We start from the raw sequence: 19976 nt of genomic DNA on the forward strand, positions 1-19976 counted from the left end.
GCGTTTGTGCTGTTTTGCAGGTCCTTTTTTTCCCCTTTTCTTTGGAAGGCATCTTCGGATACTGGCAATGCAGTTCTCGAAAATTCGCATTTTGCACGATTGTCAGGTTAGGCTGGAGTTCCTGTCGTCAAAGGCAGTTCGTTTCATTTATTTATGATTGCAGAAATCAATATCCACCCTTTTAAATACAAATTCCCCGCCCCAGCAAACTGCGGAAGACCAACCGACAGCCAAAAAGCGAGTTCGGGTCTTCCAAATGTAGTCCTTCCAAGGCTTTTTGCTAAAATGATTAAAGTATGATGGAATTGACTTACAGTTGAGGGGTAAGATAATATTTCTCTCGATGAAATCATTCACCTTATTTTCTATCAGAATGTTCTTTCTAAAAAAGAACTAAGAAAGTTAAAGGCTCCGCGCTTCTGTGATTGGTCAGATCCTCCGGACAAAATCGGCTTATAGGACATTTATTCAACGCGCAGAAAAGATCTGAGTTCAACGAGCACATGGCAAGCGAGTCTTTTACTATCTTAAATTAATTTTAAATTAATTAAAATTAATGGTAAGCAAGTAGTAAATGGTAACAAGTCAAAGTTAGTTGGAATGTTGATTTATTTCTTTTTCATATATTAAACGAATTTATTACAAATAGCGACCACGGAGAAGAAGTGTGAAGTTGGAGGAAATAAAATCCACCCTTCCTTTATAAAGGGAAAACAAATCTCTAGGAAGTGGTCCTGTTGGATAATCTAATACTAAGGATTAGTCTTTCTGCTATAGTTTATATATTAACCAGAATTGTTCACCTGTTTATAAAATAAGCTAAAACTGTTTCCTAGTTCTTGTTAAGTCCATCTGGGCAGCTCTTGGGTTTACAATACCCAAGCTTGGGTGTTTTCTTGCCGACGTTTTTCTTGCGGACGTTTCTTTACTAGGCTAGGTAACATTATCAGCGTTAACCTATTCTGATTACAGTGTTCAGCCACTCACTCTGAACTACTACACATTCTCTCTTCTATTGGATCATGAGAACATCTATTTAGTTTAGACTATTTTAAGCAAACAGGACTTCAGATGAGTTGGTACTGGCAGGTGAAAACTGCTATAATATCATGTGGGGAGGAATTAAATATGCCAATTTTAGGCTGGCAAGATTAAAAGAGCAATGGGGGAAAAGGGAGAGGAAAGAGAGAAAGCATCACTAAGCAGTGCATTTTTATTCATGCTTTATCAATACTTTTTTTTTCTTATTCTGGTTTTGTATCCGTTACACATTTAAAAGTTCCAATCTGGGGCATTTTGAGATTACAAGAACTAAAACTGCTTTTGAAGTAGGTATACTCTTGTAATTTTTCTAGTGGAAGTTTCACCAGGACTTCACTTATATCTACACTCCACTCTAGGAACCTGGATAATTTTTCATGAGTTACCAGTATTTTCAAGTACTCCAGTTGCCTTTTGGAAAAAGCATCTTTGGGACAACTGTAACCTGGATGATTGAGAATCTCCATAGATGACAGAGTATAATATTGGTCTTGAAATTACATGTTGAAGGTTGCACTGAGAATTACAGGATTTTTATCAAACAATCTTATAAATGTTAAGTAAGATTTTTTAAAAGATTCTAAATATTGTTTATAAAATAGGAATATGAATTACAGACAAAGCTATATATTCATTCCACCTTTTGCTGTACTTTTGTTTATTTCAGAGTGAATTGTGCTTTTTCAAATGCTAGGCAGAGCCTTTTATAACTTCTTATGCTCCTAGTGACTACATGGACACATCTCTGAAGTATTAGGTATGTTCACCACCTTGAGTTAACTTATAAAAGTAATAAAGACGGGATAAAAATGTAAATAAATAAGGGTTTGTGTCTCATTTCTTCCAATATGCTTTTTGACTTCCCAGTCCAGCCTATAGCTCTGGAATTTCCTGATCATTTCATATTCAAATATACCTGGTCTGACCCTAATTAGTTTTTTCCAAATACACCAAGGTGTGCTATATGTTATCACTTGCTCATATCTTTCATAGAGTTCAGTAATTTGGTTTCTCAATGACAGCATACTCTATATTTAAATAACCTTTAAAGGAAGCTCTTCCAAGTAGGGCTTTTATCATGCAATCACTCTGTCTCATATCCAGAATTTTTCAAAGCCCCATACTATACAGTACTGTAGTCATGTGTAACCCTCTTTTGTTTTCCCACTGCAGAAAATCTACACATTGAACATATATTCTATTCCTTCTAGGTTATTTTCAATTATTGCACATCTTTGCTACTGAAAGACTTTCATTTGAATGCTACTGATTTTAAAGGGATTCTACTCTGACTTAATGAGAACCAGTTTAGTGTAGTGCTTAAGGCATCAGGCTAGCAACTGGGAGACTGTAAATTCTAGTTCCGCCTTAGACACAAAGCCGGATGGATGAATGAGCCAATCACTTTCTGTCAATCCTAGGAAGGAGGCAATGGCAACCATTCCTGAAAAATCTTGTCAAGAGAATTGAAAGGACTTGTCCAGGAAGTCTCTGAGAATTGGACATGATTGAACAGAAGGGAAAAAAACTGCTGGGTTAATACTAAGCTTTCTAGAGACAGATCATGCTCCATGGAAAACATTTTTGAAATCTTCCAAATAGGTTTTTGAGTGCAATTCAAGGTGCTAGTTATCATCTATAAACTCCCATGTGGCATAGGGCCAGGTTATTTGCAGAACTGCCTGTTTCTGAGGGTATATGCCTATCTCATATGTTCCAGTTAAGGACACACTCTGGATTTCTTTATTAAAAGAATTCCATTATTATGAACTCAGGAAGTAGCCTTCTGTGTAGTGGCACCTGCCCTTTGGAACAATCTGTCCTCCAATTCTTCAGGCCTTTAGGAATGTGGTCAAACTTTGTTCTTTTCCCAGCTTTGGGGTCAGGTTGAACTATAGAAGTTTTCAATTCTGTTCACCATTTTATTATTTAATGAATTGTAATGAATATTATGTGTTAATTATGATTTGGGGGTGGATTTTTTAGTATCCTTCCCAGGCTCAAATAGTTATAATTGAGCAGCCATATAAATGCTTAGATAAATAGATTCCTGAGAGTTTGGAAAAATTACAAAGCTCTTAAACTCTACCAATCCATTCTGGGTGAAATGAAATGGAGAAAATGGGACAACAGTGAATTTTCTCAAGAGTGACTGTCTTGACAAAAAAATCCCAAGAGTCACAGCATAATTTTGTAAGAATTGCAAAATTATACCAGAAATCTGCAAGCTGTTCATCAGTCATACTTTTTTTCCCTGAGAAAGAAGATGTTTCACTTCTCATCCAAAAAACTTCATCGGTTTTGGCAGGATGGCGAGGACAATAGAAGGATTAATTCTGACAGGATGGGGGAGGGGAGGGTTGGAAGGATCATCTTTCTTTGCAGTCATCTAGTCATTAGCACTCTGAGAGTGATCAGACCATACCAGATGACTGCAAATAAATATAATCCCCCCCTCATCCTGTCAGAACTAATGACGCTTCTTGGACGAGAAGCAAAACGTCGTCTTCCTGGGGGTGGGGAGCCGTCTAGTTGCTTTTGCAGAAGCATCGAGACTCGGGGGCAATTGTTTCACACTATCACATTGCATGGATGGCTTGGTTCGTTACATAAGTGAAACAGGTATCAAATGTGTGTGTTATTTGGCCATTCAGAATCCTCAAAAGTACATTAATAGAGCTTAAAATACATAGCTGATTTAAAGTGGCTGCTTGGAGCCCAAAATAGTAGTCTCCTCTCCAAACAAATCAATATGCCAAAGTCACCTGTTGACAAACAAGGGTATGGAGCGCTGGAGACTCCACATAGGAAGGAGGCTTCATACTTTGTTTCTCTTCATATTTACTTTCTCTTTCAAAGGAAAGAAAACTGCAATCCATGAAAGTTTATGCCATAATAATCTTTATGGTACCATAATGTTTTTGTTGTTGCCACAAACTAAGATCCCCCCCCCTTTTTTTTCTGGACAGTTTAGGAATTTAATAATTGCATTGTAAATTGGAAGAACAGGAGAATTCATATAGCGACTTGCTAAAATAAGATAGCTGAAGAATAATTATAGATCAGGAGCTGTAAGAAAAACAGTTCTCTTCTCTGATAACTATCTTTTGACATCAAAAGGAGATATATCCGAATGTAAGCCACAATTGACAATCTTAATATAGAAAGCTACAGCACGCAATCTTTAGTTTCTTTGTTTCAAACAGAACATTAGAGTAAACATTAGTATTTTGTATTTTGCCTGGAGGAAAAAAAAGGAAGGCAATGAGTGTATGTTTTCAAGTTAAAGCATGTACTAACTTCTCTGTAATCTTTACAACTAGTGTTTAAATTAAGAATAACTTGGCATGCAAAGTATTTCAGCACTCCTGTCCAAGTATTCCAAAGTCAGATCACTAAACAAATGTTTAATCACAAATGCAGAATGAAAGTAGGAAGCAGGATTTGCTGCTACTCTTTTACTGTGAAGAAGAAAAAAATCCGATACAATTAATTGGAGACATTTAGATAGTGCTAATATAAATGTTAGCGTGAATGACTGAAGGCCTTGAATCTAATGTATAAGTCTTTTCCTGCTCCAGTCCACATGATCTCTTTTTGAGATTTATAAATTTGGGAATTCTCATTGCTCTCCTGTATACTTAAAGTCTATAGATAAATTTCAAGATCCATTAGGTTTTGTAGTTTGACTAAAATGAAGTTTTTTTCTGTTTTGAACTAGAATGAAGATCCTATCCATAAACTTGTTTTAAATATAAACATTGTTTGTATTCCTCTTCAGCATTATGCCAGACCTAAAATGGAAGCAAACAAAAACTGCATGCTGTTAGCTAGCACAATTTTAATTTAATTACAACTTTGACCAGAAAATATAGTTATTCAGAGTATTTACATGGTGCCCCCCCATAAAATGCTTAAAATGATGGTTTTGGAATATTTAGAGGTGAGGGCCACACATATACATAAGCAATCTTGACCACTAACCAACAATTTTCAGAAGGTTTTGGGATGAAGTAGAATGAAGTTCCTCTTTTTTCATTGCAAATCATTTTAAAATAATTGATTTCATCTAGCTAATAGCAATACAACAATACTAAGCAGGTCACTTATTCCTTTTCAACCCTAACCCTTTCTTTAAAATACTTTCTCTAAATATACTAAAATACAGTGTACCATATAGGCCAGCTGCAAATATGCTTTCATTAAATTGTTTTGTATCAACAGGACTAATTTTCAGGAGCTACAATGTTGCTGCTAACAATGCAGAAGGTTGGGCAGAAAGACAGGATATAAATAAAATCAGTCTATGACCCAATTCAGTAAAATGTGCAAGAGGTCTCCATATTTGTAGTAAGTGACTATTGTAAAGAGCTTCATCCTCCTCCAATAACCCCCCTAGTGGCACTTCTACATAGTTTCACTGTCAAATGGTTAAAAAAAAAAAGAATTATGCAATACTGGGACTGTTTTCATTGCTAATTGCCAAGGAATCTCATGAATTAAGTAGTTCTTCCTTCAACTGGCCAATGAAGCAGCACAAAAAAGTGTTTCAGCCAGTACCCTATTACCATACTTCTTTGTTTTTATGAAAGAGTTGAAAAATCTTGCCCCTAAAGCAGGTGATTGGCAAAATTCACCCTCAGGTACTTTTAATTCAAGAGGGGGGGGAGGAATTCAATGGGCTAGGACAAAGTGATTTTGACTGCCACCCTACAGCAGCAATGAAAATGTTTCAGTGCTATGTTTGCAGTGTTTTCTCTGGTAAAGCCAATGAAATGAATTTAATTAACTAAGAAGATTCCCTCAAGACCAACTGTGTTGAAAATTGGGCATGATGCCAATCCAGATCAGCAGCCTCTGTATGGAACGGGTTTCATTAAAGGACTACAATGATTGTGCAGCAACCTCAAAGTCAGCTCTTCTATCCTTGAACAAAGAAACTGATTTCAGTCTTTGTTGCCATCTAGTGATCATCTGGTTTTTGGCAGCCCAGACTGGTAGCTCTGTCTTGAAAGATAGCTTATATCTGACCCTCTTTAAATTCAGAAAAGGATCAAATAATATTCCACATTACAGAGTAAGACTTCTTGTGATATGTGACATTGGAGTTGGAACAAGGATATTCCAACAAGGATGGCCAGCTTTCGGAGGCACCAGAAGACATGATCAGAACTTTGAGAGCAGGGATAGGAACATTCACAGACTGTTTAGTTTTGTGCAATCACAAAATGTATGCCATGATGAATGCTGCCAGTTCCAAAACTTAAATAGTATAGGACAAAGAAAGAATTACATATTCCCTTGCAGCTAAATCTTACCTTAAACAAGTTGATAAGAACATAGAGTATAATTATTCAAGATGTCACTACTTAGCTTCTGATAGAATAAAATATTTTCTTATCTTCCCCTTGACTGATTCCAACTTTTAAGAGCTTAACCAAGCAGTTTGTGGGAATTACAAATATATCAGGCTCCCAAACCCAGTTTGTTTTTTTAAAAAATGCCAGCTGAAGTGATGGCAGTCAAAATTATTTATGGAATTGTGTTTTTTAACCAAAATCAACATTAGATTTTTACATTTTTCTAGACAAACTTATATCTCTCTATATAAAAGCGAAAACCACTCACACATTAATCACGAAATCTCCAGCACCGTAAACCCTACAAGCTTGAAATTTGCCACGCATGTTCCTCTTGGCTTCTAGGTGCTCACTAGGAAAGGATTTTTCAAAATGACCATCAAGAGCATTAGTATCTCCTATATTATTATAACACGCTCTGTTGCTAATTAGTTAGACGTTCTACTCCCCCTCCCAACTTGAAAATAACTCTGGAGAGAATGGGATAGCATAGGACAGGCTTCTGTGGGGCAAACCTCATGGAGAGAAGGAGCTAGAAAGCCTGAGGGAGAGAAGGGGATAGGAGAGGATCTTTGGGGCCAAGCCTGAGGGAGAGAAGGGGAGAGGAGAGGCCCATAGTAACTACTCATTAATTTTCAAACTCTAAGTGTCAATTTATAAGCCCCATCACATAGTTTTGTAGCGAAGCACGGGTGTCCAGCTAGTTTAAATATAAAATTGAGTATTGTAGCATAAAAATATGACATAAAATTTACACATACACATTCCATAAAGGTTACCATCACACGACTTTAACAATCTTTGAGTAGAAAAATGTAATTTCAAATCTGACTCTTTTTAAGGACATGTTTCTTACATCACCTATTTAACCCAGAGGGGAGGAGATGCAGCTGATTCGGGATCCCGTCACCATGGGAACCATGGAGCGGAAGTCCTGGAAAGGGACCTGATCCTATAGTCGCGTTATTATGGCGTCACTAAATTCTTTCCGTAAACAAACGTGGGTATACTTTCCCACCCAACGAAAGCGCGCGCGCGCGTGGGAACCGCCTGCGAGGAGGGCGGGAGCTTCCTCATTGGGATACGCTAAAGCCGTTTTAACCCGTGTGGTGAATCTTTCCCTGCTTCCGGTTAACACTCCCCCCCCCGCTTTGAAGAAGAAACACTCGAGCTAGTGAATTCGGGTCAGGCGGGGTAGCGGACGCCGCGCTTGCGGGGGCTTTTTGACCGTTGCCTGGGTATTTTATCGGACCGCTGGGAAACCCCGCGGCTGAGCTCGAGCGGATCCCGCCCGCTCTCCTTTGTTGGGCGCGTCTCTTTCTGGAGGGGGCGCTGCCTTGACCCTGCTCCCGCATGTTTGGCCTCTACCCGGTGTGGGAGGCAGTGGTAGGGAAGCGGATGGCGCTGCCTTCAGTTCATAGATGCGTCCAAGTGAGTGAGGAAGAGCGTCTGGCCGGGGCCGCTTGGAGCAGCCGAGTTTCCCTCCACCTGCGCCAGCCAGAGAGGCTTGGATTGGAGTTCCCCTAATCCACAACCGTTTTGGGTGGGAAAGACAGACCGCTGTAGGCAGGGCAGAAGTTCTCAGTCTGGGCCATTTTGAGGCAAGCGGGAGGGGAGGTCAAGTGAGAAATGGCGAGGGTTGGAGTCCACCTGTCCCAAAGTTGCCAAGGTTGAGAAACAAGTTTGATGTAGGGCGTCGCTCGGGGCAGGCTGCTCCGGAGACCCACTTCGGGGAGAGAGAGAGGGAAAGACGAGCCGTGGGAAGATGGCTCCAGGGTTTTTACCCCAGAAATTCCCGTGTATCCTTATTCTGCAGATCACGCAAGGCGCTCAGTTTTTGACATCGCTCTTCAAAGAGCCAAGTCCGAGGCAATTAAAAAAATAGATATTTTTCCTCCTGAAGGAAACAGTACTCTCCCCCCCCAATGATAAATGGGGCTGGGAATGTCATGTTGGGGGTATATACTTCACCAAAGCAGTACAGCTTTCTTTTTTCCCCTGTATCAGGAGTGTTTCAGCCTTTGGATAGCTGCGTGATTAGTAGGAAGGTAGCTTTAATCTTCTCCAGCAGTCTCCATTCCAGCCCCACCCCATGGTAAATTTTATAGCTATTAAAAATGCCTCCATTCTCTCCTTTTAAATTTGTACTCCTAGTAAAAATTATTCCCAATGCAAACCAGTCTAAAATGACATTTTTCTTGCAATTTCTTGCAATAGTAAGATAAGGGGGGATTTTGGGGGACCTATATCTCCCAAAATTTATACATGCTCAAATTAAATGGCTGCATAGCTGATTCCATCAAAGTTTCTCAGGGGTAATGCTACTCCTGGATATATATTTTATTTAGGATACAGGAATATTCCTTAATGGGAAACCAGTAGTAAAAATAGTATATAAACATGTGTAGTAAAAGTTTAGAGCTGGAAGGGGCTGTTTTTATTGCTAATCTGAGAAACACTAATTAAATATTATAATAGCATATAGGCTTTGGGGAGCTCAGAATGCCCATATAAACTAGACCTGCAGAATTTATACTTTATGATGTGAATAGAGAATGAAAGTGGAATGAATTTAAAATTAACAAAGTTTAGATAAGCAGCAGGCTAGCAGATGATGTACTGATTGAAAAGTGGGAATAAAGTGAAAAAACAGAGTTTTATATGATATGTAACACATGTAGATGACTTGCAACATGCTTCTCACCTTAATCAAATTTATATATATGTGTATGTATGTATGTATGTATATATATATATATATAACTATACACACACACACACACATATATATATATATATGTATTAATGTCAGAATTAGAACTAAAAGATGCCTGTTGGGGGAAAACTTTCAATTATAGGCTTCAGTGATTGATAATTTTACGAAGTAGGGACATTTAGTTTTTTTTTTGAGTTTTGAAAGTATGTGTAGGTCGGTTCTTTAAAATGTTTGATTAAAACAAGGGCAGCCTTCAACAAGGAAGGATGAGTTATTTTATACTATGAGGGTTACTACATTACATTAAATAACTAAGCTGCATTTACTTGTATGTTTATTAATTAAATTTATATGTCACCCATCTTTCCAATAAGTCAATTCTGGGCAACTCTTTGTTTTTAAACACAAGAAAAAATATTTCATTTTTCCAGCTCAATCAAGAAAATCAGCTGCTCCTTAAAAAGCTGAGGCATGTACGCCTAAAAAACAAGCAGCTGGAATATGATGTAGTGCAGCTGCATGATAAACTACATGAGCAAAAGAAGTGCTTGCCTGCCTGTGTCACAAGAAAAGAGTAAGAATGGCTATACTCTAAGCACGTGCCTCTTAAGAATCTAAGATTTCAGTTAGTAGTCTAATATGTATAAAGATTTAGCTTTTCGTCTGTTGGTTTGTTGATTAAAGCAATATTTGATTCAAGCTTACATAGCATCATTGATGAATGAGTTTAAATTGAGGGCCACACCACCCACTTTTAGATATTCTTTCCTAAAGTTTATTTTTTTAAAAAATTCATATAGAAATATAATGATTAAACATTAAGCTAAATATCTGTATCATTACCCAACACAGTATTTTAGCATAAAATACTAACTTTTGATAGATTCAATTGGTCTATAATTAATATTTGTACAGGTTGTAGCCCCAATTCTTGAAAGGTTTTGGCCTGTTTTAATTAGGACATAGTGTGGCATTTGCAAGGTCAGATTAGTACTTTTGTTATCTTAATGAAAGGCTCTCTCATTAAAGGATGAAAGGATTCTTGGTTTTTGCGGAATATAGGCAAATGGAACTAGGTTCTCTGCCTGACTTGATGGGATATCCTGTATGTCCAATAAATAGATTTTACTGGATTTCAGAATGTTTAGTTTCAGAAAGATGAACTTGGGTTTATAGAGTTAAATGGAAATCATATGTATGAGAATTGAAATTACAGTAGTTTGAGAAGCTGGCAGAGGCTTTTTAATCAATGTATACAATACTTAAATTGGAAAATATGGCAAATTTTAAACTAGCTTTCCTAAATGTCTTGCTTTACAACTCCGATCATCTTAATGTAGAGTAGCCATAGGCCTAAAGTGTCAAGGCATAATGAGAATGTAGTCACAGATTATCAAGTTAGAGACTACTATATACTTCAATTTATGATCACATAACTATCCATGTCTTTTTCCTCTGATTATGTGTTTTTTATATAGATGTATTTATTTTCTTTGAGATTAAAAAAATATTTTAGTATTTTTTCTCAACATTATTGGATTTTTATGAGGATTAGATAACCTCATTACATTAGTAATATTTATTCAGTCTGAAGAAAGAGTAATTGGCTGTTTATTTTAGTGTGCAGATTCAAACAGAATTTCACTTGTACCATAAAGGTGATGGGGTTCATCACAAGGAACATGATGTACTAAAGGAACATGCCAGGTGAGTTTTGGAACCCTAGTCAAACATACATTTTAGCAAATAATTTGGGTTCTTGATTAACAGTTCATACAACATTGTCTGCAAACAAAAGCCTTTAATGACACTACAACCACTCCTGATACGTTTATCCATAAATATATGGATCCATCTTCGAGTTATTTCTGCTCAGTGTTGAACCATTTGTTAATATATTTTATATTATTTTATTTGATTGTATAAAAGTGTTCTGCTAGTTCCCCCTTCTATAACAGATGATAGAACAAAAGTTATATTTGTGGTTTATGTTTTTAATTACATATTGCCAAATAGAAAGCTTCCAAAGACAAGTCATCTACAGTTATAAAAATAAAGTTTTATAGTAAAACATTACCATATTACTGGTAAAATGCTCACTTTAAAAAAAATCCCTCAATATTTTATTGGTCCATTGCTGGACCAGTGGACTGCAGCAGATGCATGGTTTTTTTATTTCTCCCAATGGGACACCAGTGGGTACATTATATCCCTATTCCATTGCTTGTGCAGTGAATATGAGAGGAAAAGAAACATGGATATGCAACAATCCAGTGGTCCCCAACCCAGTCTGTGGCTTGTTAGGAACTGGGCTGGGCCAGAAAGTTGGAGTTGAGCAAGCAAAGCTTCATCTGTATTTGCAGCTGCTCCCCAGTGCTACCACCTGATCTCCATCTCAGATGGAGATCAGGCATGAGATTTTCACAGGAGCACAAACCCTACTATAAACTTTGCGTGTGAAGGATATAGGTTGTATACTCTTCCTTCTCCTCCTGGTGCATGGAAAACCTGTTTGGTCCCCAGTGCCAAAAAGGTTGGGGACTGCTGCAACAATCCACTGAAGGAAAAGATGTTGAAGAACAGAGTACAAGTCAAGTGCAAGGGAGTTCACAATGGGGATCCTACTCAGAACCTCCGTTAATTAGAAGCAGCCAAAGTGTGGTGAATTGTCCAGTATTAGATTACTGATTTTGAAGGAAGATGATCTCAGGCATTCAGAGACTCAGCTATGAATAAAAAAGTGATTGTTGCTTGCAATTCTTGCATTACATGAGAGAGGTGCTGAAGCAGGGAACTTCTACCAGTTGGAGGCTGTGTTGAGCACACACTATACAGATCACCAGGCCATCACTGCGGCTAAAACATAAATAGCTTCTATTCTTTTTCAGTAAACGTTTGTATAGATCAGCGGTTCTCAACCTGGGGGTCGCGACCCCTTTGGGGGTCGAACGGCCATTTCACAGGGGTCGCCAAAGCCCTATCTCGCCCCCCCCCCACACCTTCATTCACACTCTGCCTCTGTTGGATCGCCCGGTCGCCGTTCGCTTACCCCGCCCACTCCCAATCTATTGCTGCCTCCGGAGTCCCAGCTGGTGGCTAGAGGGAAAAAAACTTTAAATTCTTGCCGCGGGGCTTCAAAGAGCTAGCTGCAAAGAGGTAAATTCCTGGAGCAAATTTTTTTCCCCCTAGCTATGCTGAAAAGCAAAATTGAAACTAAAGAAGGGTCTTCGTTGCAACGTGACAAAATGAGGCAGAGAGATTTCTTTTTCTTTTTCCTCACCAAAAAAGGTAAGTGCAAAACTGCAAACAATGGGAAATTTAGGGCAAGAAGAGGTTCAAGATTTTAAAACACAAAAGAAAAAAAGCTCTTTTTAACTAGGGAATTGTAATAATTGAGATACTATTAATTGTATATTGTGTTGAAAGCAGAAATGGTTGTGGTTTGGAGGAATATATGGGGGAAATTATTTGGTTTATTATTATTGGTAAATATAATTAATTGATTTGTAAGAAATTGGATTGCATGGAAATAATTGGAATATTCATGTTCATATTGATTAATATACAAAAAAGATAGTTATATAACTAATTGATTTATATTAAAATGTTGAATTTGTATTAAACAACTGTATTACATAATTAACCAATGTGAGGATGGATATAAAAATAGATGACAATGCAAAGGGGTATAATATAGAATAGAAGGGAAAAATTGAATTTGATTAAGATTAGAGATGAGGATGAAGGGTAATATTGGTTTTTTTAAAAAATAGATGAATAAATATGGTAAAAAGGAAATACAGAAATTGTAAATTTAATTGAAATGACTAAATACTGTGTTGGAAGAAATATCCTTCTGGGTTCTGCTCCAAGTGGGGAAAAAGACACTGGAAACATGGAGACTGCTTGGAAAGATGGTTTAATGGTGGACAGGATCACATGGCTTGATGGGGCCCATTGTGTTAGTTTCTGTTGCTATTGTGTTGCAAATGTCCTTTGACAAAGGATTGACTTTCTGCCTCTGGCCCATTAACAAAGGGTGGGGGACAGGAAGGTGGGAGCTGCTTTGTCTGTAAAATATGCTTCTCCATTTCTCATCCAGGGAAATATAATATTCTGCCTTTTTAATATTTCCCAAAATATTTCATTCTTCTAGGAAAGGGGTGGGTGCTAACCTCCTACAACTGTTTAAATTTTGAACCTGCCAAATACTCTGTTCAAAGAAAATACGTTGTATGTTTGTATGTGTGTTTCTAATTATTGCTATTTATTTCTATTTGTTCTCTTTTATTCTTTAAAGTTTAACAATTCATTCTTTATCTTAATATCTTAATATTTGTTTGGGGTTGGCTTTCTTCCCTTTCATCTTTTTTATTGTACAGCAATCTTTCTCCTCAAACCTACCACCTCTGTCTTTTCTTTCTTACTTACTTTCTCTTCCCCCCCTCTTCTTCTTCTCCTACTTCCTCTTTCTCCTTCTCCTCTCTTCCTCCCTCTCTTACCTTCACTCCTCCTCTAATTTCCCTTCCCTTCCTTCATCCCTCTCTATTGCTGTATCCTTTTATGCATATGGACTGCTCAGAGGGCTGAAAAAGTTATTTTTGACTGGTCCTCACACTTTTGACCAGTCCTCAAACTTACGACTGTCCTCACAATTTATGTTTTTGCCCTATCTTGTCACCATGGTGAAGAGAAGCAGTTGTGAAATGAGTGACACAGTTGTTAAGAATGGTACAATGGGCATAAATGATGACCAGTCATAACTGCGAAGACCGGTCAAAAGTGCGAGGACCTGCCAGAAATCACATTTTTCAGCCCTCTGGGTAGTCCTTTTGTGCACAGGGACTACTCAGAGGGCTGAAAAAGTTATTTTTGACTGGTCCTCGCACTTTTGACCAGTCCTCGAATTTACGACTGTCCTCACATTTTACGTTTTTTGCCCTATCTTATACCATGTTGAAGAGAAGCAGTTGTGAAATGAGTGACATGGTTGTTAAGAATGCTGCACAGGCATAAATGTGAGGATGGTCATAAGTGTGAGGACCAGTCAAAAGTGCGAGGACCTGTCAGAAATGACTTTTTTCAGCCTTCTGAGTAGTCCCTATACACATAGCCATGGCCATCCCATCACATTACCAGCTAGCCACGCCCACCCAGTCACATGACCTCCAAGCCACGCCCACAAAATAAGCCACGCCCACAGAACCGGTAGTAAAAAAAATTAGAACCCACCCCTAGTTGGGGGTCACTACAACATGAGGAACTGTATTAAAGTGTCACGGCATTAGGAAGGTTGAGAACCACTGGTATAGATACTCATTTTTGGAAGACTAACGATTCTTCTTTTGCTTCCAGAGTGCTTCAGATGTATAATGAACTGAAGAAAAGGTACAATAAAGAAGTCAAAACAAATCAAAGACAAAATGAAACAGTTGCAATGCTGTCTGTAAGCTTTAATCATTTGATCACTTTGACATAAACTAAAAAAAAATGAAATCTGTTTGGTATATATAAAATATTAGTAGTACAGTATTTTTGTATATATATATATATATATAAAAGCGAAAACCACTCATGCTGTAATCACGAAATCTCCAGAACCGTAAAACCTACAAATTTGAAATTTGCCACATATGTTCATCTTGGCTTCTAGGTGCTCACTAAGAAAGGATTTTTCGAAATGACCATCAGAGCATTAGTATTTCCTATATTATGATTAACACACTCTGATGCTAAGGAGTTCTACTCCCCCTCCTCACCTCAAAAGAAATCTGTTCCAATGCAAAACAAGCAGAGGAGAGGAATTTCACTTTCAGTTTTACTTTCACAGCAGGAAGCAGCTTTAATACAAAACACTTGAGCTAAGCCATGGACAGGCTCCTTCCTGTCGCCTCCTTGCTCACACAGCAAATACTGTTTCACTTTCCAAACAGCCTTCTGATGCTAAGGAGTTCTACTCCCCCTCCCCACCTCAAAAGAAATCTGTTCCAAATGCAAAACAAGCAGAGGAGAGGAGTTTCAGTTTCAGTTTTACTTTTACTTTTACAGCAGGAACCAGGGGATAGGATAGGGGAGGCTTCTGTGAGGCAAGCCTGAGGGAGAAAAGGGGATAGGATAGGAGACGTTTCTGTGGGGCAAGGCTGAGGGAGAGAAGGAGAGGAGAAGCCGATTGTAATTACTCATTAATTTTCAAGCTGTAAGTGTTGATTTATCAAGCTTGATCACATAGTTTTGTAGTGAAGCACAGGTATCCAGCTAGTGTTTCATAAGCATATTGCAAGATACATTTACTGGTCTGCTTTTCATTCTATTGCGGTTTCATTCTAATAAGAAATGGTCACATGTACAATATCTCTGTCCATCACTGCTATTAAAGTTAAATGACAATGTCATGGAGTATCTGTGTACAGACAATGTTTATTGCATTGCGTTCTTGAATTCTAATTCTTTCAAATACTGAAAGAACAGTCATAAACTTTCCCTTTTTAAGTTAACATGATAATCATTTGGATTGAAATGATGTAGGATAATTTAATTTGACCTTTTTATGATACATGTCTTATTTTTAAGTGTGTCTCTGTCAGTGTCTGTATACCTACCTACCTACCTACCTACCTACCTATCATCTATCTATCTATCTATCTATCTATCTATCTATCTATCTATCTATCTATCTATCTTTATATCTATTTATCTATCTTCTTGTCATGCTCTTGCTTTAATCTCATATCCAGCCCATGAGTGAGGCAGTCTTATAATGCATGCTGTTTTGCAAAAATATGTTAGTGGCATTTATCATTTCCAAGCTTGTTTAAATAGGACAATGACTCTGTGACTTAAAGAATATATGACCCTTTAAATAACATTTTATGTTTTAAAAGTATGTTTAAGAATGTGTTACTTTTCTTGTTCTTTAAAGTTGTTCAACTATTTAAACAGGGTAAAATTAATGATCTGGAACACCAACTTCATTTAGCAAACCAAAAGATAAATGCCTTGGAATATAAAAAAAAGGACAAATTTGTTTCAATTCAGAGAAGAATGTCATCTGACAAATGTATGTGCAAAAAGAAGGGAAGCTGTTCCTGCAAATATTTAGGTAATACTTTTTTCCCCTCATATATCTGGTTCATTGGCTCTTGATCTTGTGTTACTTTTTGACATATTCTCATATATGACTAAATGAAAATTAGAATTTTCTAAATGTTTATACTGGGCATAATCCCAGAGTCCCAGAAACAGAGATGCTTTCTCAGTTCAGATTGTTGGGGCTGGGTGAGCAGAAATTGATTCAAGAACCTTCCCAATTCTCTTCTCTGCTGCTAAACTGGGGGGGAGGGGGGAGGGGGGAGACTTATACCAGCTCACAATGATAAGAGGAAAAAAACAAGCAAAGATTTCATATATTTTTGCTGTGCTGTACTGTACAGATTTTTAAGTATGGTTTATTTAAAAGCAAAAAAAGAAATGGAAATCTTCTAGTCTTATTCATGAGATGGTAGAGATAGCATATGAGTCTTAGTATGCTGTCGTCATATTTCACAAAAATTTCACCTCTGCATCTACACGTACATTGTTCAGTGAGAGATGTAATGTATATTCATAGAAAGGAAGGGGCACGGCAGCAGGATCCACAGGATTTAAGGAGCTGCACCTGATTCCTTGATAGTCCATGTGCCACTCCTGAGCCAAAGATACTACCTTAGAGTCTATAAATTGAAATCCAGTAGTTTGAGTACAAGATTGCTGTTGAATTGAAAATGCATATAATTAACCCCCTCCCACTCCAAACAGACTTAGCAATTAAAAACACTTTGTATTAAGATGCAAACATGGCTTAATGAAGTGGTACCATAATTATATTTTTTAAAAATTTTAAATGTTTAATTGGTTTGTGGTTTTTTTAATTTTGGGCCAAATTTATATAGATTTTAATTGTTTTTAATATTTGTATTTCATGTTTTTAATTCTGGCTGTGCACCGCCCTGAGTCCTCAGGGAGAAGGGCAGTATATAAATGGAAAAATAAATAAATAAATAAATAAATAAATAAATATTTCGTGTAATCTCCTTTATTTAGAGCAAAGGTGGGGACCTATGGCCCTTTTATGACTTGTGGACTTCAACTCCCAGAATTTGAGCCAGCAGCAAGTCATAAAAGAGCCATAGTTCCCCATTCCTGATTTAGAACTTAAATTTAGAATTATATGAATGCTTACTGTTGTTAAGGAGAGTTGATGGTATGTAGTGTTTATTTTCAGACTAGAACCAGGAAATAGACCATCACTTCTCATAAAGTTTACTGGCTTTATTTCTGTCAGTGTAACCTATATTATAATGAGAGTAGGTAGAAGAGATGTGTATTGCTAGTGAAGAAGTGTTATTCTTATCACCTTATAGAAAGTGCTGTCAATAAATTAATGATGTGCAATTCTGAATAGATTTTTAAATTATAATCTGGTACATATCCTCTGTGCAAATTTGAATATAATGTAAATGCTGTTGCTGAGCCACATCATTCCCCCCCCCCCCCCGTATTTTATCTGTACTACTTCTCTGGCCCCTGCATTACATGAACTGGTCTTTGCTGCTGTAGAGAATTCCTTGCCCTATACAGCCAAAATGTTTTTCTGTACTTGGACCAGAAACCCATAAAACAAAGGGAAGGACTTAGTTTTTGGCCTAAGACAGGACTAGAACTCCCAGTGTCTTGGTTTATAGTGTGATTGCTTAACCCAGGGATCTGCAACCTTAAACACTCAAAGAGCCACTTGGACCCAATACCCACAGAAAAGAAAACACCGGGAGCCACAAAACCCTTCCTGTGCCTGACTATTTCTTGAGTGGCCACAAAACTAGCATATGTAGTTGAATTAAACGTTTTGTTTTCTTCTGAAACTTTTCTTTTCTTGGATTTATCCATGGTTGGCCTATTGGGGGTTGAAAAGCTCAATAAATCGTGTGCCGGCGGGTGTTGCACATTGGTGGTTGTGACACATATTTTGAGTGACAGGGAGCCGCAACAGAGGGGTGAAAGAGCCACATGCAGCTCCAGAGCCGCAGGTTGCTGACCCCTGGCTTAACCACGCCATTAAACTTCATACTGTTAACATTTCCCCCCAAGACTTTAAGACTGACAACTGCTTTATACCACTGCTTGCAGATCTAGGGTTTCCAGAGTCTTGAGACTCTCTTTTCCCAGCTGCATTTCCTTTGATTGTCTCATTATTCTGAATTCACTGTAAGATATTTGACTCTTCAGCAAATAAAATCAGATGATGATAAGACCATAAAACTGAAATTGAAATACTGTATTCTCAGGTCTTAAAACTGATACAGTTCCTAAGAGGAAAATCTGATTTTCAGAAGTGAAAACAATTCTAAGATACAGTTAAAAAAGAATAAGAACATAATTTTTATCTTTTAGTGACTTTAAAGAGATTACTTATTGTACTTTAGACCAGCTGCTTTTTGAGACACAGCGACTGAAGATGGAAAATGAAACTCTCTCCAAAGAAAGAAGAATGTTAAAAAATGAGCTTGCGGCATTAGATAAGGTGGGTTCTTTTTTTAAAATCTTGAGGCAATGTAGAGAAAGCTTCTATTTGCAAATGGAAAATGTCTGCTATGGAAGATAAAGTTCTGTGTATTTCAGACAGTTCTTTGAAAACTTCTAAGTGCAGGGTGTGATACTGTATAGGATGAACTCATGCTATAGATTATAATATGAAGATGGATAATAAAAAGTCCTAAATATATAATCCTTTCATCTATGTACAGTCAATTATATTTTCAAATAATTTCTTGTTATTTTAAGATTGTAATATATCTGTTAAGAGATACTGTATACATCATTTAATTTGGACACTATGTTTATCTGTAGAAAGGAAATTTGTTTTATGTCTTTGTATTTGGAACCTTAGAAATATGGTCAGTTGAATTCATTATTTTAACAGATTTTATACACATAAGTACAATTTATAAAAACAAAACACAGACTTTTATAATTAAGGAATTAGTGTTAGGGCAGGAGTTGTAATTCATTCTTACAAATGTAGGATTCATTATTACAGCTGTAGGATTTGATAACAATTTCTTCAATTAGCAAATATTGTAATTATTCGAAGAGAGGATGTTCTTTGTAGCAAGGAGCAAAGTTTGAGACAAAGTAATTCAGAAGTAGAATTTAAGTAAAATATTTTGTGTCATAACTTTTCAGGATTTCTTTGATGAAATAGAAGACTTAAAATATGCTCTACAAGAAGCCATAAAGCTGAATACCCACTATGAAAAGTGTTTAAAACAGTTAAGTTCCACTTATGGAATCACTCTTACATCAACGTTGACAGCTGGCAATCCTCGTACATCTTTATGGAAATAACATGCTCAATCAAGATGATTATTAAAGTATACTGAGTACACAGAAAAATAAACTCTCAACAGAGTAACTTCTTAATTTGTGCAATAAAATCATGACACCCATTTTTCATTTTGCATAATTTGTATATTTTTTATTATTTTTTAATAAATTTAGGACTGGCTTTAATGCAGTGCTTAACTGGTTTAGCATTCAGTAAGTGAATGTGAACAAGGTACTTAAGCTCATCCGTTTTCTCTGTCTTCTGGAGGCATATATCTAAAGAGGAAAATAGAAGTAATTGAGTCTGATTTTAAACTAATTGTAGCACTTCTTTATGTTTGAACTTGGGGACCTATGTTTAGCTCAAACTATGGCTTGTTCAATCTGAAGCTATTTCAAGGTTATTTTATAACTTAGATGTGTGGAACTTTTTTTGAAAATGAATGTGTGTGATATGTCCAGGAAGTCATTGTTAAAACAAGAATTTTGGGCTATATTCT

The 19976-nt window shown here is 37.0% G+C and overlaps 1 protein-coding gene and 2 long non-coding RNA genes across 10 annotated transcripts; 2 read left to right on the top strand and 1 right to left on the bottom strand.

Moving 5' to 3' along the window:
* Positions 1-191: 191 nt before the first annotated feature.
* On the top strand, positions 192-1861 carry LOC117672627 (uncharacterized). The gene is made up of 2 exons (XR_004593297.3): positions 192-323; positions 1709-1861. It is a non-coding gene; the product is annotated as an uncharacterized LOC117672627 (long non-coding RNA).
* Positions 1862-4716: 2855 nt separating this feature from the next.
* LOC117672632 (uncharacterized) lies at positions 4717-7302 on the bottom strand. The gene is made up of 3 exons (XR_009620193.2): positions 7163-7302; positions 6670-6753; positions 4717-4835 (listed from the first exon to the last, which is right to left on the bottom strand). It is a non-coding gene; the product is annotated as an uncharacterized LOC117672632 (long non-coding RNA).
* A 119-nt stretch (positions 7303-7421) lies between these two features.
* On the top strand, positions 7422-19598 carry LOC117672630 (uncharacterized). Of its 8 annotated transcripts, none has more exons than XM_087891309.1 (8): positions 7422-7944; positions 8409-8496; positions 9549-9691; positions 10738-10824; positions 14473-14563; positions 16057-16216; positions 18576-18673; positions 19336-19598. In XM_087891309.1, exons 2-8 carry the CDS (start codon positions 8494-8496, stop codon positions 19495-19497), a joined length of 744 nt encoding a protein of 247 aa, XP_087747435.1. In that variant the 5' UTR covers positions 7422-7944; positions 8409-8493; the 3' UTR covers positions 19498-19598. The 8 variants fall into 8 exon arrangements, with proteins under 8 accessions (XP_087747435.1, XP_087747436.1, XP_034285327.1 ...); XM_087891310.1 differs by having other exon boundaries at positions 7426-7832; XM_034429437.3 differs by having other exon boundaries at positions 7439-7585.
* Positions 19599-19976: the final 378 nt, after the last annotated feature.

This window comes from Pantherophis guttatus, chromosome 3 (genome assembly GCF_059756535.1).
Source record: "Pantherophis guttatus breed Tessera chromosome 3, ASM5975653v1, whole genome shotgun sequence".
NCBI classification, from domain to species: Eukaryota; Metazoa; Chordata; class Lepidosauria; order Squamata; family Colubridae; genus Pantherophis; species Pantherophis guttatus.